The following is a 24,962-nucleotide window of genomic DNA, read 5'->3' as shown; positions in this document are numbered from 1 at the left end:
ATGGATTTCTATCCTCTTTAGAGGTGTTGATAAGAGGCTGCTCTGGTGTGGAAGGAGTTTCACTTTTTTTTTTTTTGCCTCACTACTTCATAACTTTTGGACTGGCAGCATTTGTTTTGTGTGTGGAAACAGAACTTTTAAATTGATATTGATAACCAACATCTGTCAACTTCAGGCCAGATAAACGTCAATTGGACTGGACAGCTCCAAAGTGACAATGATCAGCATTAAACACTAATTTTACACCATGTTTTCAAGTCAATCTCCAGTCAGTGATACACTAAATAAATGAGTTTACCGTTATTTATTTCATAGCATCTAAACTGCCGTTCCAAGAATTTAAACCAGCTTCTCTGAGTTCGACATTTTTTTTTACATTTGAGAACTTGTATGTAACCATTTTGAACCGTGATGAACAGCTTTATAGTCAAAGACAGTGATCCGTCCTACATAGAAAGCTGTGGACTTCACATCACCAAGCAGGTTGAAGAGTTAAAGTAAAAAAAAAAAAAAAAAAAGACAACTCATTCCTGTATTTTTTCCCAGTATGACAAGCTGACTTATCTGCTGTTAAAAAGGTCTGTCATGTTGAGAGTTGTCTTTTGTTCAGTTTTTGAAGATAAATAAAGTTGTATGCAGATACGTGAGATGTTACAAAATCAAAGCATTATTCTAAAATAGAAAATAAACCGCTTCAGGAACAGATTAACATGATGCTGCATGAAAGTTTTAGTAATGACCAAAACGTTGAGTACACACACACACACACACCGTATAGGCTGCCCGTAAAACACACATGTTGAAGTGCAACTGGAGGACAGAATGTCCTGTGTCTCTCTGCCTCTGTAAACGAAGGCTTCCTTATGTTTCAGAGACCACTGGGGAGATATTTTTCTGCTCCCTGCTTCTTCCTCTCATCTCCTCTGTAGGATACCGCAGGAGGCTGGTTTGGGTTTCTCTGATGTGTGTGTGTGTGTGTGTGTGTGTGTGTGTGTGTGTGTGTGTGTGTGTGTGTGGCAATAGGGGGAATGGAGGTGGGGGGCCATCGAAACAAGCAGAGGGATGTCGTACTTACAGTCTCTCCATTTTGGGATCAGGACAGGAAGTGGGCTCAACAGAGGAAACATGACCCCCCCCTCCTTCCTCCCTCTATCCTCTTACTTTTTCTTGTATTCCCTCTTCCTCCCTTTGTCTGGCCCTCCCCCCAGTCTGCGCCTGCCCATTCACAAGGTCATTTCTGTGCGTTTTTGGTGCCAGAGATCTCAAGGGCTGTCACATGAGTTTCTGCAGTGTGCATGCTTGGACCTGAAATTACATTCTACTCACTTCCTGTGTAAATAAATCTGTGTTAACCAGTGATTTCTAAAACAACACTAAAACTCTGGTCTAGTTGGGCTCCCTCCCTCTCTCCTGAGACTCGGAGTCTGTTATGTAGCAGCGCCCCCTCTGATTAAAAGCCAAAGCAAAGGTCAGACTCTGCTGGGTAACGGAGATATCGCCCGACTTCAGCTTTACTCTCATGCCCAGCGGTCTGATAGCTGAAGCTGATGAGCTTCATATTACATTATGTGGAATGAGGCCCCGTGGTCAGCCGGGGCTGTACATCAGTATGACTTAACAGGAGCTTCAACTCTGCTTTCTGGCTTTGTAGGAGAGCTTCTCATGTTCATAAATACAGATTAAATTGCCCCAGGACACGAGAAAAAATATATTTGAATTGATCTTTTTCCCCCAGAGTTTCTCCTTCCTGAACTCAAAACATTTTTCAAAAACCCTCCGCCATCTCCCCTTCCTCGCTAATCTTCCGACCACTTCTCGCTTTGCAGCTCGGAGGGTCTCGACTTCTTGCTTTGCCACATACACACTCGAAAACCGGCAGACACCCACACGGAGAAAATAAAGAAACAGCATGTCAGCAAACGGCAGTGTATTTAACCACAGAGCACAGAGCCAAGGCACTGGGAAACAAAAAAAAAAACAAAAAAAAACGACAGCAGAAGACTTTTCATCCTCGGCCTCCATCCTGCTCGTCTTTCAAAGTCGGTATATTTGTTCTGTTGCCTTTCTTCTTTTTTTTTTTTTCTTCCCCAGACATTTTTTTGTTTGTTTTCCTTTCTGGTCATTTTCTCTCAGACACACACATCCAGTGCAATGACGACACTTACAAAAAAAACAAAAAAAACTAAAACAAAAAAACTTGTGTGAGTGGAAAATCTAGGTTAGTTAACGACAAATGTTACAGCAACATACCAGTTACAGTGATAACTTTCAGACAGAGTGGTGTTTGTATTGTAAGGTGTACACACAGTGTCAGTCAAACACTTACAGTATTCTATGTACAGGAAGGATGAACGAGCACGATGTCTCGATGAACACGTACAAATGGACACCGTTGAATACAGTATGACAATAAGGCGTGTGGAAGTGTTCATGGATTGCCTCATTTCCCCTCGAGGCCATGTGGACTGAACACTCGGGGTGGGAAGAGCAGCCCAGCTGTGTCCTACTGCTGCGTACCAAAAAAATGCAAATCGGGCAAAAATTGGGAATCAAATCAACATTTTCATTTTACACTTGGGAAAAAAAAAAAAAAAAAAAAAGATTAAGAATATAGCAACTATGTGCGATATTGCAGATGTTTCCGGTTTACTTGCGGGCGACCTTCAGAATCACGTGAACAGAACCATCTTCTGGTCGCCAGTTTAACCATCATTTTATAAATCAGTGCTCAAAGTATGTTAAACCGCAAGTAACCGTAGCAACAGCCCCTTTAATTTATTTTCTACATTACCAGTTAACGCCCACTGGTCCGACAGGGCAGCAAATGATTATTTTCATGAAAGATTGTTGTTGTTGTTTTGATTACTTGGTATATTTCCGCTATAAACCCGCTTTAGATAATTCAATGCTGTGGCCACCCCGAGGCGTCGCAAAAAGTCATTAACACGACACCGAAAACACCGTTATAAAATGTGTCGGCAAACCGAGGCGTATTTATACATCAAGTAGATGCAGCGGCGCATTATCACTCATTTCGAGTCATGATTATGGCCTCCTGCTGCATGTTAATCTAATATTCGCTCTCTTTTACCTTTTTGGTCTCCACCGACTCGCCCAAAATGTCAGTTTTCTCTAGCTGCGCAGTACTTCACTGTTTTCACTGGCTAGCTGTCCGTCTGCAGTTTGATGTTGGGCAAGTAGTGTACAGTGGTTTTTAAGGGTTTTTGTTTTTGGCTGAAAATAGCTGGAATCAAGTCTGTGAGAGAGATCAGAGTGAATCAAACAAGTTGGAGGCTAAAAAAAAAAAACAATGACCTGAAAGACTCTAAAATGTGGCACACGGTCATTTTTTTTCTGTTCAAAAATATTGACCAGCGTTGCTTTTAAAATGTTAATAATAGTTACATTTTCAAAGTTTTTGCTTTCAGACCGAAAATACAACAAATTTGAATCCAAAAGCATATCGAGAAACTGGAAGCAGCAAATTTTGAGTTGTTTAGGTGGAAACCAATTTAGCTTAATTGTCTGTAGACGAAAAATAAAGAGAAAATCCCATTTCCTGTAATAAATAAAGAATGCATGAATAGTTATTTGGATTTAAGTGGCGCAGTTCTTTATAGGTATTTCATGCTTTTCCTAAAGTGTCAAATTCTTTTCAGGAACATAATAGGAAATAATTAGGAATTTACAATAAGAAAACTTGGATAAGTTAGCTTCCCTGTGATTTTGTTCAGTCTGGCTCGTTTCAGTCACTTGTTATTGTTTTGATGTTTTTTCGGGGAGCACTTCCCACCCCGTCTGCTGCAGAAGTACAAAGTGGCTGCCGGAAACATGGCGATAAGTTCATTTACAGTTCAACCCTGTCATTTACCGCTGTTCCCTTTGTGTTGACAGGACAAAAGAGCAGGAACAAGCAGTGTAACCACGTCTCTGAGCCTTCTTTTAAATACTTGTAATATGCTGCATGCTTAGTCCAGGCTAACGTCCTGCAGCTACAGGGATGCTGGTGGGACGAGTGGAAAAGACAAGAAAGGCATAGGGATAGAGATGAACCATAAATCATGCAACGCCAGGAGCGGTGTGTTTCTGTGTGTGTGTGTGTGTGTGTGTGTGTGTGTGTGCGCGTGCTTCCTTAAATCAAGATGAGTCTCTAAGTTTCTGCTTGAGAGGGAGGAGGAGACTAACAATCTGTCTATTGTGAGGAGAGGAAGAAGAAGAAGAAGAAGAAGACTTGTTCTCTGCAGCTGTTCATCTCTTGTACGATGGCAGGAACGAGAGAATAAACACCAGAAGAAGAAAGAGAAGACAGCGCAGGAGAGGTCAGGCGGAGCTTCTCCCCTCTGCTAAAGTTCATTGACAGGAACACTTGTGCAACCTTATCACATAACACAGCATATGACCAGTATGGGCCCAAACCCTCTCAACCCTCTCCCTCTGTCACGTGTACTTTAAGACAAGGCATTTTTCAGTTTGCTCTTAACTGCTGGTCTTTCTTTCTGTCTGTCTTTCTTTTTTCTTTCTTACACATCTTCAACAGGCAGCAGTCTGACTTGGTTTAGTGACAGGGCTGTCATTAGTCTTATATACAAAAAAAGAGGAAAAACACTTTCAGTGCTCATGTCATGTAGTTGGTGCTTTCCTCTACGTTTTTCTTTTCCTACATTAGCTGAACCTGTGTAAGAAGGCGACCGTCTTTCCAGCATAGACATATTTGTACAGGTTGAATGCAGGGTTTCCACGGGGGCTAATATAGGTCAATGGGTCCAGAGTCACTTCACGGCTCCTCAGGCTCAGAGTTCAGTTAGATCCACTCGGTGTGGGTCGACTTGACTGTTCCACAGGTCACCGTTAACATATGTTCGTGGGCTGCAGTGTCAAAGCGAAGTGGACCTTCTCAGGAGTCCTCCGAGTCCCGATCCACGGCTGGTTTCACAGTTATAGTCAGCGAAGCCGTCGTCTGCGGCCTCAAGGTCACTGCAGCATGATGTCCTTGAGGTTTTCCTGCAGGATCGTGTCCTTGACGGCGTGGAAGACAAAGCGGATATTTTCTGTGTCTATTGCAGTGGTGAAATGGTGGAAAAGTGGCTTCCCCCGGTTTCTCCTCTTACGACTAAACGACGTCACCAGGAATGCCTGGAAGAAGCAGAGGACGGACAGTCAGAGTCTGTGTGTGTGTGTGTGTGTGTGTACATGTGCAGCATATTAGCTCAAATACAATACAAGACGAGCGACTGGGGATCGTAGCGGAAACCTGACTGCACCACAGGCCTGTCAATCAAAACGGACGCCCCCCAAACATACCGCTTTTTAAGGCCTGATATCCCATCTATTCTGGAATTATTTTCAGATGGACCATGAGTGACACCATGACGACTTATGGAAAACATGCATTTCCTTAGAGAAGTTGAACAAGGGTCGATTGAAGCCAGCCCCTAGTGGCCCCTAGTGGTATTACCGCTCCAACGCTCTTCCGCTTTGGTTTCACTTTTCAGAACTGGAGACTGTGAACATTTTTATCCTGCGATTCATGTTCATACAACTAAACAGGTGTATGCTTGAAACTAAACAATTTGTCATCTGTCAAATTGCCTGACTCGAAATGGGGCGAAATGCGATAATTGTACAAATGGGATGATGCCGTACGTTTAGGTACAGAATGTCCTTTAGTGCGCTACTGCCGTTACATTGAAAATCTCTGCGTACCTGTACGTCCTCGAGCCTGCGCGAGTCTCCTCTGAACTCTGGAAAGTTCTTGCGAATGTCCACCGTGCGAATCTTCTCCACCAGCAGGTCTGTTTTGTTGAGGAAGAGGATGATGGACACGTTCAGGAAGAGCTTGTTGTTGACGATCGTCTCAAAGATGTTCATGCTCTCCACCAGACGGTTCGTCATGCGGTTCTCCATCAAGACCTGGAACCACACATGCGCAGCATTATCCTGTTTTGTTTGATCTGTGCACCGATTACAGATTCAGTCGTCATCATATGACCGGTGATTTGAACTGGAGCCACGACTGTGGGAACAATGAAGTATCCTCAGCGTAATACAAAGAGAGCTTTGTGTAACCTTGTGTCTCTCTAGTGCCTCTTGTCCATTTCATAGTTGTAAGAGTCAAAAGACTGCCTGACACACATTTCATCAGCATTACTTGATCAGAAATATGCGCTGGAATATACCTGATCGTACTCCGACGAGGACACCATGAAGAGTATCGATGTGATCCCGTCGAAACACTGAAACCACTTCTGCCTCTGGGACCTCTGCCCTCCAACATCCACCATCTTGAAAGGAATCTTTTTGATGACAAAGTCGTGCTCCACGATCCCTTTCGTCGCCTTCCTTGCAAACAAAATGTCTTGCTTGCTTGGAATGTAGGTCTGAAAAAAAAAAAGGAAAAAGATAGAAGTTTTCCTTCAAGCTGAAATGAGTGAATCGATACGAAGACGGATTCAACTAGTGAGTGACTCACCAGTTGTCCAATACGATCCAAGTTATCCAGGAAGTATTTGACTGACTCACTCTGCAGACAAGAAAGGGGGAAAAAAAAAAAAATCCATTAGAGCTGCAACATGGCCCTGAGCCATCTTATTACGCATGAACCAAACTTAAAAGATCCAAAGTACAGCATTTAATCAGATTTTTAGAGCAATTTTATTTCTTGTATTTCTCTCCTTTATGCAATTCAGATTTCATAGATGCCGTCATGTGGTTATTGATTTAATAATACATCAATCGATGCAACAAAGGGCAGCTGTGACCAACCATAATCTTATCAGTCCTGTTATATTTCTGTGACTTACGTTGCCACTTTAGTGATCAACCTGTCCACACGAGCAGAAACTCTACCTACAGCCTTCAGTGTTAAAACGGGGTCATTGTGTTTATATGACCTGTGTTTTTATCAGTGTTGCCACATCATTACGTTAAGCGTACCTGCAACACAGAACCTTTGTGACTCTTTAAAGCTCCATAAACGGCATTAAAGCTGCATGAAGCAATATTTTACTATTGAAATTGGCTCAAACGGCTACGTGTAATTGAAAAAGGGTTGCTTGTAGTTACAAACCCACAGAGAATGATCACCAGACTTGGCATTTGACCTTATTCAGCGTTTTCGCTTCTTTCGGCTTATTGTTTTGGCGTGATGGGCCACAAACCCCACTTTCAAGAACTGAACAAAGTTCAGAGTGGCAGATGTAGCAGCTAAACAAATGGATATTTATTTAAGGAGCTCGTGGAGACCAAAACGGAGCTAAAAGGTACAATCAACATTGGGCTTTAGATGCACCTACGAACTACCAAACGAGCGCTGATGTAGCTCCGTGTCTACTGGATTCATAAATGAACAATTTGCCATTTGTTTGGCTTAATAGCTTCATTGGGGAATAACAGATCAGCGTCTTGTTTAGAGCTTCTGCTGCTGCTGCTTCACTGCAGCCAAAAATGAACAAAACCTCCAGATAACAAACACTGAACAGCGGAGAGAAGACGACGGGCAGGCGGCTGCATCACAAGGCAGCAACTGAAAACCTGTGATGAATTCATGAATCCCCACATTTATTTGCATCAAACCAGAAACGGACTTCCACATTTTACTCATATTTGAGTTCACACAGAAAAGGGAAGGAAATGGAAGAAATAGCTCAAATGGTGGATTAGAAAATGAGATCAACATGATTCATCTAAGAAGAAACACAATAAACTGGGTTGTAGAATAATGATCGCGGCATGCTGCACTGTTTTACTGAGCTCTGGGAGTCTTTAGAGAGCAAATGATCAGAATAATTTTATTCTGCTGACTCAACATCCGGTGAACCAGACTGGAACTGGCCTTCCTTCTAATTATGTTTAATGTGTGAGCAAGCCATCAAATCATATTAAAATGATCCCTACTTAAGACTATTTTTGACAGTTTATGTTGTTGGATGTTATTTCCCCTCAGCAGCTGTTTGAAAATCAATTAGCGAACTAATGAAACTCGAGTTGTGTAATTCATTACAGCGAACATCATGTCTGCATTGTCCTGCTGAGTATATGTCTTGTGAATGGGCTAACACCCTGGTTTTAAGATGAAACGGTAGATATATAACATTTTAATTGATATCATCTTTTTAAATTGAACCTCTTTCTTCCTCTCGCTGTCTCTTAAATACACTCAACAGGAAACAGCTGTGTGTGTGAAAACAGTGGGGAGAGACATGGGGGAGGGAGGGGATTAGTGAGTCAGAGAGAACCCAGTTACAAAGTCGTTTTAGCACTCCCTTCTCTCTCACACACACACACACACACACACACACACACACACACACACACACACACACACACACACACACACACTCTCTCTATAAGACCGTTCCAGTTTTTTTTTTCCAACTTTACAGAAGTTTTGTCTTCTCCAAACATGATCGACCAGAACCAGTAAAAACTCGTCCTGCTGTCCCGCCGACATGTCGCACAGCAACCAGGAAACGTGACCCCTGTGCGAGTGAGATGTGAACTCGCGACCCCGTCGCTGACCTACAGTGTCACATCGATAGGAAACACAAAGCCGGGGGACTCCGATTGGCTGAGCGGGACGTGAACGGCAGGAGGGGCTGGTCGCGGGGAAAAGCAGGGAGAGGGGAATTCCCGGAGATGAAGGGATAGGCGTACGCAAACAAAGACACAGACAGACACACACACATACATACATCTTTTATACATATGTTCTAACTGCCAACAGTGTGATCATTCATGCAGTGGAACCATCAAACTAAATTCATTTCATCAAACCAAGGATGAATTATAGTGCCTTGTAATGCAGAGCTGTAGGTAGTTAAAGGTAAAATGTAGCACAGTGTGTGTGTGTGTGTGTGTGTGTGTGTGTGTGTGTGTGTGTGTGTGTGTGTGTGGTTGAGTAAGGCAGGAGGAATGTCTCCATTCATGGCGCGTATGGGCAGATTAGAGGCTTTACTACAGCAAAGACCTGAATAAGCTCACATTCTGCAGTGTGTGTGTGTGTGTGTGTGTGTGTGTGGACACAGGTATGTGTCACTTGCATTAACTGATCAATAATTTTGTATTTAAAATGTCCATCCATATAATACTGTTATCAGAGACTTGCTGAAAGTAAAAAAAAGATTGATTACTTCCTTTTATACAGACGGTTGTGAATGTGTTTGTGGAGTGAGGTCCAGTGGGAAGGGGCAGCTGTGGTGAAAGGTCACCTCAGACAAAGATCATAATATAGTCACTTTACATTAATACAAATAGCAAATTATCAAATATTTTGGCTTTTTGCTCGTTAAATGATCAAAAAGTAATATTCTCAAAAGATTTCCATTAAAGTGAATGTCTGTTACGCCACTGAGGTAAAACAGCCTGCGGTCCATTTATGTTTATTGTAATATTAAGGACTGAACAAGCTGGGTGCACAGTTAGTGACGTGTTTGAAGGCACCCAGCGGTGCGACAGGATCGATCCTCATCTCGTTTGTATCACAAAGATGACACTGTTTGGATCTCTTTAAAGTCCAAAAAGCTGCAATTACCACTTATCTCCACAGGTGGTGCCACAGATAACAGAACTGACATCTTTGAGATTGTAACTGTAACGTCTCCGACAGCAGGTGCATATCAGCGTTTTGTAAAACCAAATCTCACAAAACTTTCTCGTTTTTACCTAATTAACGTAAACGCTGACAGGTAAAAAGGAAAAATGTTGTTTTAGTGAGATTTTAGTTCAGATTACGTCAGAGAATAAAAGGAGCAGTCTGTAGGATTTAGTGGCATCTAGTGGTGAGGCAGCAGATTGCCTCACCCTCGCCCTCCCTTTCCAAGTAGGAGAAACTCGTGGCCATGAAACGCTTGAAAAATTTGACAGTCCCTGTCCAGAGCCGGTGTTTGGTTGGTCTCTTCTGGGCTGCCGTAGAAACACGACGCTACAACATGGTGGTCTCTGTGCAAGAGGACTCTCTCCCCCATGCAGATTTTAAGAGCTAAGTTAATGAAAACACATCTACTCTTCAACCTGAATATTATACTTTATTTTTTTGACATAAAAAGGAAAAAACTGTTTATACAGTATGATGATTACTTTTAGGTCGTCATGAGAACAACACGTGCACATTAGCCAACGTTAAATGGACGGGAGCTCCTCATTGACAGCAGCAGAGACTTCCAGGCTGAAGTCAGTGTGTGTGTGTGTGTGTGTGTGTGTGTGTGTGTTTATTGCCTCTTCACACCTTTGTGGGGCTTAAAAATTCCACGTAAAAGTCTAAAGTCTAAACCCATAGCTCCTTTATTCAGGGTGCTCTGTGCTGCTGCAGACAACAACAGCCACAGTTTCCTGTCACTGCTTGATATATGGTCTTGCTTTTGCCAAGCAAAGAAGGTTTTGGTGTTTATGTCCCATATCAAACTGTGTTATCTGGGTGTGGTGGGAACACAGAAAACCCTGCACGTAAACAAAGTCCTTGCATGTGCTCCCGTTCGGTTTGTTTTCCCCTCACTGTCTGAATCTCTCTCCACCCCCTCCCTCCCTGCTCATCTCTACTTTCTGCTCCGTTTCTTTCTTCCTCTGTCCGTCTCTTTCCTCCCTCTCCCCGTCTCCCTGTCTCCCTGTCTCCCTGTGGCCCAGCTCCAGCTGTGCCTGGGAAAAGCTCACTGTGGTATCCCCGGAAAAACTCTTGAGAGCGTGGAGAGAAAGGGGAGGCGCTCGGCACATTTACTCCACAGGAGACATTTTTGTTTTTCTTGCTGTGAAACGATAAGGGTGGCGCTGCTTAATATTCTTCATATTGTCAACAAATGCCGCAAAAAGAAGACCAAAACCTAGAGTTCACTTATTGAGCCATTCCTACTGAAGGTGTTAATCACTAAACAGAGCTCATAAATATATGGTTTTAATTTTTTTTAAAAAGAAAGAAAAAAAAAAGAAGAAAAAGGCCATTTAAACTAAAAAATAAGAGTGTAGTGCCAAGTGTGCAGACACAAACACTGTTGTGAGTTGTGTAACCACTGTTGCAGCAAATTGAGGCTAAGGTGTTATCAATGTCTGATTTCAGTCTCAATACGTTCCTGCAAATGTTTCACAATAAAAGCCTCGTTAAGAAATGAAGGGTTCCTGTCTACTGAAACCGTACAGGGCTTTTAATTTGAAACAGATACAGGAAGTGTTGAGTTTGTACTAATGTGTAATGCAGTAACGTCACCGGGGCAAATGGCAGCGGCTAAAAACGAAGCTCACAGGAGACGAATCAATCAATCCACCTTTAAATGTCAATACGTCAACTTTGACGAATTCATTTCTTTTAATTGTCTCTATTGCAAGACATATACAATTCATTAAAAAAAAAATTTTTTTTAAATAATTGCAACCGGAAACTCTCCATTTCCTCACTTGATGTCACAGCGTATTCCAGTGTGCTCCTTCAGCAATACAACTGTGCTTATAAACCGCTAGACACTACAGTTTTAAGGAACCAGACTTCAACACGTGTTGGATACAATTTCCATCTGTGGATTAGTGAGTGCTCAGGGGAGCCGGTTGGTGGATGTGGGATTGACTCGGGAGATATTACAGTTCTCATGTTCCTCGGCTCATTGATATGCGTTTTACGTTTCAGTCGATCTAACGGCGTTCTCCACCACTTTGGTCCAGACAAAGAGGTTTTCTAACAGTGAGGTGTTGCTTCCCGGGGATCGTTGAAAGGGAGGCACAGAGAGAGACGCGAGAGAAAGATGCTTCGCGAGGTGAATGAGACGGTGCGCCGTGCTGGTATTATAAAAACCGACAGAAATTTAGGTGTAGTTTGGTCTGCTGATCGGGCCAGTTTACGGACGCAGTCAGCTGCTGCAGCAGCAGCGGCTGCGACCGATCATGGAAGCAGTTATGGGGCTTTAAAAACCAATCGTACCCGACTGCAGCAGCTCGTATCAGAACTCAACCGTCCACAGGGAAGACATTCAGAAATCAGAAATTACAGAGAAGAGACACTCCTTAAAAATACAGACCTGGGCTCAGAGCCAATAAGGTATTCAGTAATAGCTGTTTGTAGCTCCAAGTGGGCTATATTGCATATTCTTGTTCGATCTAGCAAGGATCAGATTAACTCTATTAAAATGAGCCTAGGAATCACATCATTAGCTGATAAAATCCCAGTTTGAATGCATCATCACCAATAAATCAAGGGTGCGGCTGCCTAAATATCTGCTATGAGCTAAAAAAAAAAACCAAGATTTTATTGATGTCCGGCCCATCATATTTTGCAATTCCAAATGATCACACATCAAATTTCACACTCAATTTCCTTATTACTTTTAGCACTTCAGTGGTTTGTATAATCTCATAAGTGCCAACAAGCCATTTCATATCCATAACTTGGATTCAAAATCTCACAGTTACTGGACATAACTCCAGTTCTATGAGCATGTGTGTATCCTGTTAGAGAACAAAGCACGTACATTATAGAATAATAATTTAAATTCCAACCAGCAACAGGCTGTATTATCATGTCAGGTCAGAGTACATGGGATGCCAACACACGAAGTTAATACAGTCAAAATAAGGCTAACAAAACTTTCTCCTGACACAAAGTGATGCACAGAGAGATTACAATGAATGGGATTTGTCAGTTGGGGTGACAAGTACATTTTTATCATGGGGCCCCCCGTCACCCCCTTTGAGGGCACCCATGCCTACTGCAAGTATAGCCTCACACAGCTGCTAGCATGGCTTCAGATTCAGTGTTGACTGATGCTAATCTAAAATAAAAGTCTATGACACAGAGGATTAAGGCGAACACACATCGGCTGTTTAACGCATCGTTCGGTCTCTTAATGGGATTTGCTGACAATAAGAAAAATATGCAGATATTGCCAGTCTTACAGGGAATCCACCTTAAAATAAAAGCAAGACGCGAGAGGCCCATCAGGTGACCTGAAGCATTCGGTCAAACAGACTCTGGACACCATTATAAAAGTTCACCGCATATAAACAGCAGCAGATCTGCGTGACAGCAGGCATCTCGGAGTCAAGAGTGAATCGATACACGTGATCAAATAGAAGCAGGCGATGTGACTTCTCCACATGCTTTCTAAGTGGACTGGCTTTTAAGACCGAGTGATGTCTGCAGGCCTGTGCAGCTGCAACATGCTAACTTTATCACAGCGGCTCCAGATAAGACAAAGCAGTCTGACCCAAAGCTGTACATCTCTTTTTTTACACACACACACACACACACACACACACACACACACACACACACACACACACACACACACACACACACACACACACACACACACACACACACACACACACACACACACAAAGTATTTTAAGTGCGGGGGAGACGGAAGTGGCTTCTGTCTGACTCCAGATTGTTTTGTCACTGATAAATGTGTAACAGAGTAAAAGGTCAAACTTGCAGCCTGCAGCAGACAGTAGAGCTGCCGTGTCACTTTCAATGAGGTCCAAGTAACCAGCAGCTGAAGCAGCCAATACAGAGCGCACGGACAACGAGCCCAGCTGGTGATGCCAAAGCTGTGAGACATTCGCTCTGTTGACAATATGGTCGTTGGTCATTCTGAACCATTATGTGTCATTAACAGTCTGTCTGGCCCGTCACAGCGGATTCGCTTGTTGAACTCGGCGTTTCTCTGGCTGTTCCGTTTCCCACAAACTGTTCGTTAAACTATAGAAAGTGGCTGCTTTGATGGAGATTTAATTTTTGTGGTTCTCCGACGACAGCAGAAAAAAATAACTTAAGACATCTGGGGGAGGGGGCGGGGGAAGGATGGTCTGACTAAAGACAGCAAGAAAAGAGCTGCCAGGTTTCCTATGTTATTCCTTCTGGAAATGTTTACATTATTTCTTTGAGATTTTCAGTTCTTCTGTAAAGCTAGTCTGGTTGGGAGATATAGTTTTATGCCATGCTTGTCCTTTCAGCCTCAATTACAAAGCATACATACTCAAGCTCTCAAATCTCTAACTGACATAATATATATATTGCCCTGTTTGACATGAAATGGGCCCTGTGATGGACTGATGACATGTCCAGAGTGTAGCCTGCCTTCGCCCAATGTCCGCTAAATAGGCTAAAGCTCCCCCGACACCCTGTTCAGGATGAAGTGGGTAGTGGATGGAGATGAAATGGTAAAACAATTTGCCTTGTAAAAATAAAACAACAAGACCAGTGTTTCCTCAACGATTGTCCTGGGAGGGCGGGCTGCCCCGCCAACAGGACCTCCCCCCGAAAGAAACAAAATACGAATGTAGTCATAGAACTGCAGTTACGACCAGTAAGTCATTGTTGACTTAATTCCTGTGCAATCGTTTCATTTCAGCTCAGTGTGCCAGTCGCTTAATTTGTTTCTTTGCTCTGTCTGTGTTTCACGACTCATCCCGCCCTCCCAAGGCTGTCTGCAGAGACACACTGAGGACGATGAGTCTGCAGCCTTGGCTTCAGTGGGCAAGAACGCACATGAACCGACGTAGAGTGCAGCTGAGGATGTTGAGAATTAGTTTTACGGGTAATTAGTCATAAACCAAAGTATTGGACAAGCTAAAATTTTGGAAAAGCTCAAATTTGGATTGGAGGGAGGTGGAGGGATCACAAATTTATTTCAGTAACTTACTAAAAAAACAAAAATGTTTACCTAACGAGAGCAACAGAGAAAAAGTCAGGCGATTATCAAAGTTATCCAGGAGTCACAAGTGCATTAGCCCAAAATGTGCTACGAAGCCTAACATAAACGTACTGGGATACTTTTTTATTGGATAAGTTAAATCTGGTGTTAAATCTACTGGTGGCACACGTGGCAATCCATCCAATCATTTAAACTATTTCTGTCCTGACCAAAGTGGATGACTGACTGACACACAGACGTCGAGCAACACCACGAGCATGACAACGAACAAATCAACTGCGTGAGCAAAAGGGAGCGATGAATCAGATCTTAAGATACATTCAGGAAAGAGTTGGACTCTTACTTTCATTACAACCAGTCCTCTCCTCTCTAACAACAAAACCTGAAGGTCGCCAGTGTAATATTATCATGTGTTTTGAAGGTGTTTTTGAAGCTTTTAAATGTTTAAAAGAGAACATTTCAACAGACCCCGTTTTAGAAACACCTTGATTTTTCATAAAAATATAACTATTTTCCATCTAATCTCCGTTTATAAATGGAAGATAAAAAAAATAGAAGACCTTCAGTGTTGTGTGCCCCTCACTGGTATTGACTAGAGTGTGTTTATTTTATTAGAGTTAAAAGGATGCCGTCTACGAGCCGATTCAGATTGTGTTCGCTGTGTGTAACGTGGCAGATCAAACTCCACAGGGCTCCACTTCACCGCCGTCATTTCCACTACAGAGAAAAATAATGATGCCGTTGGAAAGTCTCCAAACAAACAGCGAGAGAGGTACGTTACGTAGAGAAACAATAAATACTTCCATCAGCACTGTGCAGTTCACTGTGACGTTTTTTTTGTGTTTTTTTTCCAGCTGACGGATTTGAACATTTGTGATATGATCCAGTTACTTTCTCTGATGTTTAGATCATTAAATCAGTGGCTGTGGAAAATCAGTTACCATGCAGATGTCTGCTGCTCTCCACTGCAGGAGGAGCACGACTGGAAAACACATGGAGTATAGCTTTTTAGGAAAGGTGATTTTTTTTTTTTTTTTCTCCTTTGGCATCAGTTCGACAGCTCACAGTCGAGGAGACAGAAATGATGGAGGGGAATGATGGGTAACAAAGCTGCTGACTCCTCCGAGTCCTGGTTATTTAGGGATTTAAAGAAAAAAAAAAAAAAGCCACAAATTGCTGTTTGCCATGCACTGATATATGTATAGTAGTAACATCAGAATTTACCATTTTATGAAGTGGTTTATTTGGGAATATTTAAATATAATAACACTGTTCAACAATATTGTCACTATTTTTTTTTACCCCACAAACTAAAATAGAAAAACCTTTTACGCTGAATTAGAATCTGTTTTTAGAATTTTTCTATCTAGCAAGGTTTTAAAGTGACACCATTGTTATTCACAAATAATGCTGTTGGTACACTTAAAACACAGATAAACTTACTTTTAAAATGTACAAGTGTTTTCACCTGCATTTGGCCTCAATAACATCCCTCTTTATTGTCCAGAAAAAAACACCATGAGTGATGGAGAAATTCTGAAAACATATTTGGATTTAGGATCTATAAATATACCAGAGACAGGTATTTTTTTTTTTTGCATGATTGATGAAATTTTGGTGAACCAGTTCAACGAATAGATGTGGCCGATGATGATAGGTGAAGAGACAAACATATCTGAGCTAGAAAACGGACTCTGTCATGTACACCTGAATTTTTTGTCCGACTTCGCTGACATTTTTTGAACTCTTTTGAATAATTCTTTCTTTTCAGACTTGTAAAAATACAAATAAGCAATCAGTTGACGTCATGTCGTGTCAACAGGTCTAAAAAGATTGGGAGGGACTGCTTTAGATCGCTGCATGAGTGGTTTCAGATAATAGTGAAAAGCTTTGATGCTGTTTTTCTGTTGTTAAAACAGGTCACTGATTGGGTTAATCGAACACAGCTCGTACTTTGGGAAACTTTTCTCTCTGTAATAGAATAATGTGACAAACTTTTCCCCCCATTGTTTCAGGTTATGGTTAAGTGGCAACCCGTCACCCAGTTGTCTGTGTCTGTCACCATTTTGACTTTTTGGAGCCACAAGTGACCAAATTTAAGAGCTGTGAAGGAGCGAGAGGTGAATCTGACTGAGAGCCTGAGGACACTGCATCGAATCTAACTATACTGGAAACCTGACTGCACCTCATGTCGTGTCAACCAGGGACGTCCCCAAAAATACGTCTCTTTGAGGCCTAATATCGAAATAATGATGGAATATTTTCAGAAAGACCACCAGAACACTGATTAAAAGGAATGTTTCTGCGAATGACACTATAATGACTTGTGGAAAAAATAATTGACTTTGCATTTAAAGAGAGAAGTAGATGCATTTTGAATGGAACCAGAACGTTTTTGGCGCCAGGACCGAGTGGCCCTCAGCGGTGTTGCACTTTAAGGCATTTCCATACTAGCTTCACTTTTCAGACTTGGAGACTTTGTTCATTTACTGTAACCCTGTAACCAGCGTATTGTTAGAAGAGCGAACAACAGATTTAAATATTACCATTTAAGTATAAAATATGTATTTAACCGTCATAAAGAGCTATTTACTTCACAACAGAGGTATTTGGACAACAGGAGGCACTTCTGCAAGGTATGAAGAAATATTGACCAATAGCTCAGCTTCTATCAGCCATCCACATATACATGTTCAGGAGTGAAAACAAACACGAGTCTGATTAAAATTTGTTGCGAGGCCGATCTTTAGTTCACCATCTACCATTTTAGCTACAACAGTGCAAACCCTGACATCACATGTTGAACCTGAAAGTGCATGAAAACCAGCACGTGAGCAGAAAAGTTCAACTAAATGGCGTTTTGTTAAAAGCTGCTACGAAATTAAAAAAAAGAGTTGAAACACATGTGGGATCACTGCGTCGAGCATGTTAAAAAAAAAAAAAAATAATAAAAAAAATAAACTACGTCTCTGATCTGCTCACCAGCTGGAACTCGGAGCGCCGAGCGTAGGCCTCCTGTATGCCGGCGTCGGCCCACAGCGCGCTCAGCGCCATCACGTACAGCTGAAACTCACTGGGCTCGACCCCCGAGGCGCCCACTCGTCCCTCCCACGACATCACCAGCATGCCCTGCTTCTCGTTCTCGCAGCTCTGCCAGCTGATGCCCAGCTTGTCCCGGGCGTCCACCAGCACACGCATGCCCTGCAGAAACACAACACACACACACACACACACACACAATCAGCACAGTGGAAGAACAGCTGCTTTTCTTAAATGTCAGCAATATTGTATGGAAAAAAAAAAAAAACTTGTGTGCTTCTTCCAGGGAAAACCATCAACGCTGAGCGCAGCATTACTTGTAAACACAGTAGTTTTAACACTGAATCACATGTGTCTAACACACAAACTCATAACACGCGTGTTTGGCTGCAGGTGGTTTTCTGAAGAGAACCATGTGGACTGATCTGTGTGGGAGGTCTCAGGCTGAACAACACACCACACAGATATTCAGATATTCCTGCCACCTACGTATTTGAGCTCAACAACTACTAAAGTGTTCTGCAGCCATTTTGACGTCTTAGTGACACCAAAACAACTTTAAGACATCAGATTCGAGATCTGTGTCTCTTTAACTTTCCAGAACTGACGACCCGACATTCACACCACCTTCACTCAGCGATTGGCCAGCTGTGCAGAGGCAAGAAAGGAGCCATGGTCTTCTTTTTCATGCAGCTATTTTCCGTCACTCTCCACTTGAACAACAAGGTGTAATAACTATGAAGGTCCTCCTGAAGACAAAACTGAAAAATGTGAACTAACTCTCGACACTTCAGATTTCTGATGTAGTGGGACAGGCTGGTTCTGATGTATTAAACCCTGCTGCTCGCTTAATAATTTACTGCAATGGGAAGCATGTATCAAAGCAAAGTTCAAAACCTGTTGAATTATTAAAGTCTTTTTGCACAATTGCGTCTTTTACAAGGCTGACATCATGTTGGACTGAAGCTACAAGTGTCTCAGGGGGTCACAGTAGGTTAAGGGATGAGAGAGTGTGTGTGTGTGTCTTTGTCAGTGACTCATGAACACATAAATCACCTTGTATAAGCTTTAGCAGCACCTGACCCAGCGCAACCTCAAGACAAGGAAAATCCTGCAAAAACCAAGAGCAATCTCAGACGAGAGATTCACCCTTTGAAGATAAATGGTTGTGTGACAGGAGTAAGGTTATAAAAAAAAGGGGGATATAAAGAAAGAAGCTAAAATGTGTGTGTGTGTGTTTTTTTTATGGTGTGTGTGCAGCCTGATTCACTGCTGTGCTTTGAAGTCTGATACGGGATTTGATGTGTTTGTTTCCAGGAATGAGTGAGATGGAGGACAAACTAAACAAGTGAGGAAATCCCAGACTGGTGTTCAACACAAAGACACACACACACACACACACACACACACACACACACACACAGATCCAACACCAGCATGCTGGCAGTGAAATGACTCAGTGTCAGTGAGTCCTGACTCGCATCCAGGCTGTGAGCTCTGCTTCTGTCGGTGAGCCAACATGAACCTTATCAATTTACTAATCTGTAGCATTTGTTGCATTATCCTCCATAGTCGTATGTCTCTTCCTGTGTGCCTAACACGTTTACATGGCTGGCTGTCTTCCTGCCGCTCAGCCTTTGCCTGTCCGTCATATAAGTTGGTAAATGTGGCTCAGTTCTGCCTTAAATAATTTCTTCATCACAAGCTCAGCAGATCCTTCTTATTCTCTTATGAGAGCAAGTTAATGTGTTACAGGAAGTATCCAGAAGTATCACATGACGACCTCATACTTATCAGGCATTGTGTTTGTACTCGGGTGTCCACAATAATATAAACTAGAATTTCCACCTTATGGTTGTTTGTCTCCACAAGCCAGGCAGGCATCAATTTGCATCCATAATTTGTGACGCAAGAATGTGTAAGTAAAGGTTATTTGACTTTAATATTGTTATGGTAATTTGCTTTATTAAGCTTTGATGTTCTTGTTCTGCTTTGCGTCTACTGTTCAGCTAGCAAACTGGCACCGGCAGCATTTCATTTCAATGTACATACGCACATGACTTACCCACAGACGAGGCAGCTACTTTCTAATAATAACTACTTACTCTGGTGAGTTTTCCATATCGTCATTCTGTTTTTTACGCAGCTAATATCTTCTCATTTCTAAAACGAGCCGTGTAACATTTGCTTTTTGCATTTGGAAAGTCATCATCAAATGCAGTGACAGGTATATATTTCACCGTCCTATTTTATACACGTATTGGTTTGAGTCACAGCTTATTTTATGAAGGATATCTGAATTTGTCTTTACTTAAATATTCCAAAACTGCATGTTTAAGAAAAAAGGAAAAATAAATCTTTATAAACACCACCATTTATTTAACTTGGTTGCTGTATTGTGCAAAGTTACAAAGGATGAGAGCATGCTGGGACATGGGAGGGGAGGAGCCCAAGAAAAATATATGCACCGGGGCGATCACAGTTATATTACACTGCTGCAGATCTGTCGACTATGCAAGCAAGTGAGTGTGAATGACTCGTGTTCTTTTGCACAAAAATGACTGATGCAACACCGCCATAAAAAGTGTTTTACGTAACATTTTGATGTGACAGGGAAGTTGACCTAATTTGTTAATTAAATGTATGAATTCTTAATGTATGGTCACAATGACCTTTGACCTACGAGTACCAAATTTTAAATCAGATCAACCTATAATCCAAGTGAATGTTTGTACCAAATTTGAGAAAAGTCCCTGAAGGCCTTCCTGAGATGTTGCATTCATTAAAGTGTGTAAATAATGGAAGATGCGAGTCTGAACATGCTCATAATTACACAGACAAACATGTTTTTATCATTGATTTGGTTCCCATGTGTTGAAGGTAAATTTCAGAGCTTCTGTTGTAAACTCGAGTTTAATTGACTTTAATCTTGATTTAATCGTCGTGGTGGTGTTGTTGTTTTTTTTGTCTGCTTAAGGAGGATTGTTTGAGGTGATGAAGTCAGAGTTCACCTCCTGATTAGGACCACACAAAGGCAACTTTAGATGTGTGATAGTGTAGGTTTAATACTCCAGTACGAGGACGGTGTCCTTTAACAGGATGCAGCCTCTGCCTGTACAACTTCGAATGAAGCAGTCTGTGACATCATGTGCAGCAGACGCAACTAAAAGTTTACGAGAACTATTTCACAAAACTAAATGGGCTGATTTGGCATTTGAATCTCGCCATCAAACTCGGCTTCCTGTTGACTTGACCTCAACCAAACTTCACCCTCATCCAAACCACGAGGAGCATCACTATGAAACACGACTTTGAATGGTAAACAGACCATGACAGAGGGCCGGGGTCTTGGTATTTATCTTGTGTGCCCTCAGTATCTGAACACATGGGCATGAAAATCATGAAAATCTGATGTCTGAGCTGATGACTTCTCTCAGTCATTGTGTGGTCAGCTGCATTACTAAGACTGGCCTGAAGCACAGGTCTGGAACTGGCACAGTCCCGTTTCATTTATCAGAGTCATACTTATAAGTTAGCTTTCCTCCTGCATTGATATGGTCCACCCAGTGAACAGCACTGAACTCCTCCTCGAACACGACACCCGCCCCTCTGAGCCTGCAGAGTCCACGAGGGACCGGACTTTGAGTGACACAAAACACAGCACCCGAGCATGCCAGCAGCGCCTCGATATATAGCTTCATTACCAGTTTTATCCAGCAGGGATAAGAGAGGAGATTAGCCATCACGTACTCAACATATAAAAGACTAAATTAGCACTAAGCATCTTTAATCGTCGGTATTTACTGTGTATTCTCTTCTAGGGAAGAGATGGAGCCTATAAGTAAGCGGATGGGCCAAGAGCAAAGTAACTCACCACACCCACCTCAGATGTCTGAGGCTCGACAGACCGAGACCAGCAGTTCTAGTTTAATGTGTGAGAAACAAATGGTTTCACTCTGACCCGGATTACACCAGAGATTTATCTGTTGGTGAAGGTATGATTACTGAGATTCAATGAGCAGGACCACACCTGGACTCAACCTCCATGCTGTTTGTGTTCATAAGCCTAACTGGGCCACACACCTGTTCTCTTTCAGCTTTATCCTTCCTTCTTTTCCTGCTTTGTTCGCTCTCTCATTAGGTTCCCATGAAGTGGAAATCTGCTCCACCTGGCAGGCGAGCGCTCACCTCCACAAACACTTCAAACCACAGACAGCACAGAATTAGTTGTTTTTCTTTGTCTTGTGTGATTCTAAACTGACTATGAGCAAATTAGTGACATTTTATTTGTATTCGTGAACTGTAATGGGCATTTTTCACTATTTTGACAATTTCCAGTTACAACCCTGTAATATTTATCCTTATTCAGACCTTCAATGATTAGTTAAATAATTAATCAGTTAATAGAAGGAAAGTAATCGCCAGCTGTTTAGATAATCAATGCATTGTTTTGAGTCATTTTTATTAAATGAAAATTGCTAAAAATGTTCAGATTCCAGCTTGCTTTTTTAAAATGTGAATATTTTCTGCTTCCTTTAGCACTCCACATAATAAACTGAATATCTTTTGGTTGTCAAGCAGGACATTTTAGGCTTTGGTGAATCGCTGAGTGACATTTGACAGACCAAACGACTAACAAATTCATTTAGAGAATGATACACAGATTCAATGATAATGAAAATAATTGTTGTTTACAGCCCTATTCTTAGTATTCAAAGAATTATTAATAATGACAAATTAGGTTGGAGAATGACAGGCATGTGGTATGTTAATATTTTTTTTAATTTAAATGCACATATGTGGTTTAGTGATTATAGTCTAAAGACATTTTATATCCTGTAACTTTTTCACCCATCAGCTCCCACACATCGTGCATTGTGTGTTTTCCGGAGATTGGGGGGTGGCAGGGCGTGGGTGTGTGTGGAGGGGGATTGTGTTCACGATCAGGCCCAAGACAGGACCGACACTGTTGTACTTGGAGGGGAGGGGGAAGGTATTGAATACTGTCTTGTCTGTGGAGGAGTGCAGGCTCTTATCATCCTTGTCTGGGCTGTGTGGCACTCGGGCGGATGTGCTCATCCCTCAGGAATAGTCTGGTATTGTTAGCTGGTGAAGGAGGCCCAGCGATGACAGCAAACAAAGGGGCAGCGCACACACACACACACTTCAGGATAAAAAATATGCACTATGTCAACAGACCTCTGTGTGTGTGTGAGAACTTCAGCTGCAGATAAAAACAGCATAGGACTGCAACTAATGGTTATTCCCCTAATCAATTGTCCAATTTATTTAATTGATTAAGTGATCAATCCTTTTATCAATATCAAAATAACACCACAGCGTCCTTAATTTGATACATGGCTGTTTGCTTCACTGTCTAAAAAAACAAAACAAAAAAACAAAACTGAAATGCATCCAGTTTCCCACCATTAAAAAAAAACTAAACCAACACTTAAACTCTGAGTAACTTGACATTCGTCTTGAAAAATGACTATCATTTGTGAAAACTGTTACTGATTACCTTTCTGTCAGTCAACTTCTCAACTAACCGACTAATCTTTAACCTCTTTTCAACAAGTCTCCAATGATTAATTGATTAATCGACTACCCTGTCAGCTCTTATCAATATACCTCCTTAACGTTGTCCTTCGCCTATTTAACATGAATTCACAGGTTTTACAAGGTCGACAAAGTTCTGAATGAAGAAAATATCACTGAAATAGAAAAAAAAAAAAAAAGAAAAGAAAAGTGAAATGAGCTTTTTCCTGAAGGCCCCAGGCTGCCCCCCCTCCCTCCCTTGAAACCGTGCTCTTACCTTCAGTATGTTTTCATAGATAGTATCCCGGAAATCCAGAAGTGCTTTCTGATCAAACTCTTGTCCATTAATGATGCGCATCTGCTTGAGGAATGTGGACTTTCCACTCTCTCCGGCCCCGAGCAGGAGGATCTTCACCAGCCGGCGAACGGCTCTCCTCTCCCGGGCGAGCATCGCGTCTATCTCCCGGCTCCGGCGCCGCGCCTCCCGCTCCTGCGCCGCGTCCCTCTCCCGGCTGCCCTCCTTGCTGCTGCCCGGGTCCCGGCTGGCCTCGGCCGGGAGCAGGCAGCGGCTCAGGGTGCGGACCACTCCCGACATGGCGAGTCGTGGGAAAAGTTCACCGAAACTCCAGCGGGAAAAAGTTCATTATAGGTTTGCGTGACCTCCGGGATGGAAACGGGCCCAGTCCGGCTACATCCACCTAATAGACGACACGTTTCCAGCGGTTAATACATGAAGGACACATCCAGTGAGTGAAGCCGTTATCTAGTCTCCAACCCGTCCATCTTGGTTAGACCGCGCCGTCAACAACAACAACAAAAAAATCACTCTGGTCAGAAAAACAAAGCCAGAAACTTTTTTTTTTTTAAAAGTTGAAATGACGAAAGGTTTGAGACCAGAATATACAGCTTAAAGTAGAAGTGAAGTCGGTGTGTCCATCCAAAGCACAACAGGCTGCGGTACCTTACGCAGTGGGCCAGTCCACCTAAACTATGCAGACAGCCAGCGGTTTATGAACTTGAGAGCAGCTCGTGCAGAGGCGGAGGGACGGAGGACTGATGAGGGGGGGGGGCGCTGCTGCACTACCGGAGCTCACCGTCAGGGGGCGACCGCGGCCACTAGGAAGCAGCAATAAACAGCAATGACAGAAATGTATTAAAGGACTTTGCACTGATTGGTTATATTTTTTTATTTGCTGTGTTGGAAAGTAGCTAAGTACATTTACTCAGATACTGTAATTAAGTGCAATTTTAAGGTACTTATACTTTACAAGAGTATTTTAATTTCATTTGTTTTAATACTTAATCATCACATTTCTGATGGAAATATTGTACTTTCTAACCCATTACATTTATTTGACAGCTTTATTTACTTTAAGATGAAGATTAGACACAATAAACAGGAAAACAAGCTTTTAATATACAACAGATAGTTAAAGAAAAAATGGTTCCCTCTATTTTTGGCTTCTGATGTCTTGTAAAAAGCCGTGTATAATCGGGGTCTCATTTCAGATGTCTGAGTTGTTAACAGCTCCACCAAACAGTGTTTTTTCCCTCTAAACTACCCATATTTTTTTTCATTTAAATAAATGTTCAAATGATCCAATATCTCAGAAAAAAAAATCTAAGATTAGAGGCAGAACCATGAAGAAATTGCCTGAGTTTATTTATAATTTATACATTTTTAAAGGTAAACAGAATAATTTGTAATTGAAAAAAAAAATACTTTTAAAAAAACTAAAAACCTGAAGCTAACAC

At 42.0% G+C, this 24,962-nt stretch overlaps 1 protein-coding gene across 1 annotated transcript; it reads right to left on the bottom strand.

Annotated features, from left to right (window-relative positions):
* Nucleotides 1–3,300: 3,300 nt before the first annotated feature.
* gna12a (guanine nucleotide binding protein (G protein) alpha 12a) lies at nucleotides 3,301–24,212 on the bottom strand. The gene is made up of 6 exons (XM_069689701.1): nucleotides 23,485–24,212; nucleotides 17,613–17,831; nucleotides 6,470–6,520; nucleotides 6,177–6,377; nucleotides 5,704–5,910; nucleotides 3,301–5,133 (listed from the first exon to the last, which is right to left on the bottom strand). The coding sequence occupies exons 1-6, from the start codon at nucleotides 23,800–23,802 to the stop codon at nucleotides 4,972–4,974; spliced, it is 1,158 nt and encodes a 385-aa protein (XP_069545802.1). The 5' UTR covers nucleotides 23,803–24,212; the 3' UTR covers nucleotides 3,301–4,971.
* Nucleotides 24,213–24,962: the final 750 nt, after the last annotated feature.

The sequence above is a fragment of the Brachyistius frenatus genome, unplaced genomic scaffold, assembly GCF_029030835.1.
Source record: "Brachyistius frenatus isolate BFR_SWC_R1_liver_20210118 unplaced genomic scaffold, ASM2903083v1 Contig_7, whole genome shotgun sequence".
Lineage (NCBI taxonomy): Eukaryota > Metazoa > Chordata > Actinopteri > Embiotocidae > Brachyistius > Brachyistius frenatus.
The sequence above is the reverse complement of the archived record's forward strand: the minus strand, read 5'-3'. Positions and strand labels throughout refer to the sequence as shown.